Source organism: Blastocystis sp. subtype 4 (genome assembly GCF_000743755.1).
Source record: "Blastocystis sp. subtype 4 strain WR1 chromosome Unknown seqid_0492, whole genome shotgun sequence".
Taxonomy (NCBI): Eukaryota; class Bigyra; order Opalinata; family Blastocystidae; genus Blastocystis; species Blastocystis sp. subtype 4.
Window position 1 is genome coordinate 1,416 of NW_014569055.1, and position 3,313 is coordinate 4,728.

At 36.4% G+C, this 3,313-nt stretch overlaps 2 protein-coding genes across 2 annotated transcripts; both read right to left on the minus strand.

Annotated features, from left to right (window-relative positions):
• Positions 1-334: 334 nt before the first annotated feature.
• On the minus strand, positions 335-1,006 carry JH06_5007 (hypothetical protein; the record flags this gene model as incomplete). Its single annotated transcript, XM_014669566.1, has 2 exons — positions 335-740; positions 810-1,006. The coding sequence occupies 2 exons, from the start codon at positions 1,004-1,006 to the stop codon at positions 335-337; spliced, it is 603 nt and encodes a 200-aa protein (XP_014525052.1).
• Positions 1,007-1,050: 44 nt separating this feature from the next.
• Positions 1,051-1,421, minus strand: JH06_5008 (acetyl-carboxylase; the record flags this gene model as incomplete). Its single annotated transcript, XM_014669567.1, has 2 exons — positions 1,051-1,237; positions 1,288-1,421. The coding sequence occupies 2 exons, from the start codon at positions 1,419-1,421 to the stop codon at positions 1,051-1,053; spliced, it is 321 nt and encodes a 106-aa protein (XP_014525053.1).
• Between the last annotated feature and the right edge of the window lie 1,892 nt (positions 1,422-3,313).

Here is a 3,313-nt window from a genome sequence, read left to right on the forward strand (position 1 = left end):
ATTCGAAATGTTGAGATTTGTAGAGGCTCTGTATATCAACGTTCATCTTTCACTTCGTTAGGTTTCATTGATTATGGATTGTTCAACACATTTAGATCATCTCACTTATTATCTTGATACTATTAAATTCTATGTTCATATCACAAACCAATACGATTCTAAGAGTATGGATGTCCAGAAACAGTTATTGGTAGATTTACAATCATCTGGAATCAACAAGGAACTGATTGGTTCCAGTTGTTCATCAATGATCTGGAATCATGTTAGAGAGGATCTTGCATAGGAACTGCCACAACAAACAACATCAATTCATGATTAACATACAATTTTCATTCTAGTTCACATTAGGAACACTCAGTCCAGGAAGACAAATGTTACGAAGAAGATTTGAAGTAGTCTCACTGAAAGGGAAAGAATGACCACACTTTTCATGAAGAACAATACTAAGTTCTCTCACACAAGAAGCAGAATAGCTCTCAGAAGGAGTTCTCAAAGCCTTATCAGCAGCCTTCTCATTCATCAAAGCATATTCAAAGGCAAGCTTCTCATATTCAGCAAGAGCAGCAGCAGAGTCAGACTTATCAGCACGAATAGTTCTCCATTTAGCAAGATGAAGAGGAACTTGATCAAGAGATACAGTGGAAGCAGAGGAAGCCTTCTTCAAAGAACGGAAAGAAGGAGCAGGAAATTCTCCAAAGAAATCAGAAAGAGGAAGATCTCTGAAGGACATTATTTCCAAACTCACTCACATTCTGATCAGAAGTCTCAGCAACCTCCTTCATAACAGCATCTACAAGTTCACCAATCACATCCTTGGATTTCTCTTCCGCATACACCATGAAGGCTTCATTCCAAAGAGAGGAAATACAAGTTCCCAGGGTCCAATAATCTCATCATTCGGAGGGCAGTTGATCATCCAACCATAGGGTTTATCATCATTAGCTGTCATTATGTTAATATCCCAGTCCTTAGGGAGATTCTTGGACTCCGAATAACAAGTTTCCATGAACCAAACCCACTTTCCATATAGTTTCTTCTTATGAACAGTTTTCAAGGAATCAAGCAATTGTTCTTCAGTGACATAATCCTCACCAACAACAATGATACTTTTTGTACCATGATCAATGAAACAGGTGATACAGGGTCATTAGGGCCAGCAGCCAGAACCTTAGGATTCTCCTTTCCAGTATTAGCCTTCACAGTTTCAGTATCTCCAGAGAGAATAGCAAGAAATACTCTAAGATTGATATCCTTATCCGTGTAATCAATATGATCAAACCACCATACTTAGCCCAATCGCTATCTTTATTATCTGCAGGATTTGTGAAAACTATCCCCTTGAAGGGATTCACATCTTTGTACACATCACTGTAATAGGTCAGATAGGTGATATTCTCAGGCTTGATTCCAGCTTTGATCATATCATCATAGAGACGACAAGTAAGCTAGAAATGAAATACGATTAGCAAAGAATACACTTTTAACCTAATAGTTCGTCCACTCTTCTGTGTTCAAGTATCATCCCATAAGTAATAGGTAATTGACATATGTTACGTACAAATCGTCACCAACATGGGCCTTCAACTCTGAGTAACCAAAAAGGGAAATGATAAGAAAATGGATAACTCACTTTACCATTTCCAGACAAACTGCTAGGATAAGAACAAAGTGAATGTGTTCATCATTCCATTCAATAAGAAGCATTAATCATTCAAGGCAAACCACAAAATGGATTATTCACTTCGGAGAATCCGTATCGATTTAATAATCTATTCATTACAATCATCATAGTACTATTCACTCACTTCAAATGCTCTCTTTACCAACATCAATCAATCCAATATTCTCTTCAATACCAAGTGTGAATCTATATTATGTTTGATAAACGAAACAATACTCTATCCACATCGTTGCTATGCTCAATCAAATGCAATACATATTATTCTCAACATCCAATGTTGACTCCATTTATGGTTGTATTCGCATTGATTCCAATTGTTCAGTTGCTTTCTCTCAAGCACCTGATACCATCGATAAGGCCTGATGTCAGCTAGTATAAGACCTCATTACCATCTATCACTGAATGTGGATTATCTTGGAATAACCAGTTGTTGATAAGGAGTCATTCTCTTCACACAATCTGGATATGAAGGTACCTTGATGTCAATGCAAGGATTGAATAGTGGAATAGAAATGACTTTTGGATTCAACTATTCATATGAAAGGATGACTAGACAACACCATCAATGAGTTTCTGAGATGATTTGTTTCTTCGATTCTTGATGGTTATGGAGGATAATCAACGATGCTATGGATGAAGTGAGAGAAGTGTTAACAGAGTTGATGGTTATCATTTGTGAATGATGTGATTTGTAGCAGAGTTATGAAAGATTAGAAGATGCCTTGTCTAGTTTCATTGATTTGAGTCTTGAACGAGGAAGCAAAGACAACATGAGTGTATTGGTTATACTGTTGAATCAAACTCCTTTGTAAGAAATGGAATTCAAGATGAGAACTAGGATTGATTCTGTGAAAATGGAAGCCCGATAAGAAAAGGATCGATTGAAGAGAGAGGCAAAGGAACAAAGCGAGGAGAATTGAAGAAGAACAGAGAATTGATAATGATAAGGAGATTTCTCTTGTTTGTTGATACATCATTTGAATCTGAGAATCAGGTTACAACTCATGACTTGGAACAAACAGACTATCGAATGGACTAGACATAAGAACTTCGGCTTCGAATAAACAATTCAAGAGCAACAGCATCTACATCTTATCTTCAACTGTTAATCAGACTCGTTGCATTCAATTCATAAACATTCTCAAATGGCTTTAATGAGGAAGTAGTTATGGTAACGATATCAACTGAAGTGAGAACTGGTATATCTACTCTCAACTCAATTCATTACTCATACTCTCCAAAACAACAGATCCAATGAATGAGAAACAAACGGGAGCTACATACATTGACACAAGATGATACAAGATGATTCAGATCTAATCATCATTCTTGCTTCTATTCATCACTCTTCATTGTTAGAGTGTTTCGATAATTGAAAGGAGCTGTGCTATTCGATTTCGATCATCTCCCAAATCTCCTTGAAATGCTCCTTCAAACAGATATATGGATTGAAAACATGTCAGATCTGATTATTACTCCTTCATTCAATCATTACTCTCAAATTGAACTGAATGACAATGACAGAATGAATAGCTTCCAATAGATATGGATTCAAGTGAAGGTAAGTCTTTCAATCATTTGTCACACTCATTCTCACCAATCAAATCAACATCATAAGCATAATAGAAGTTA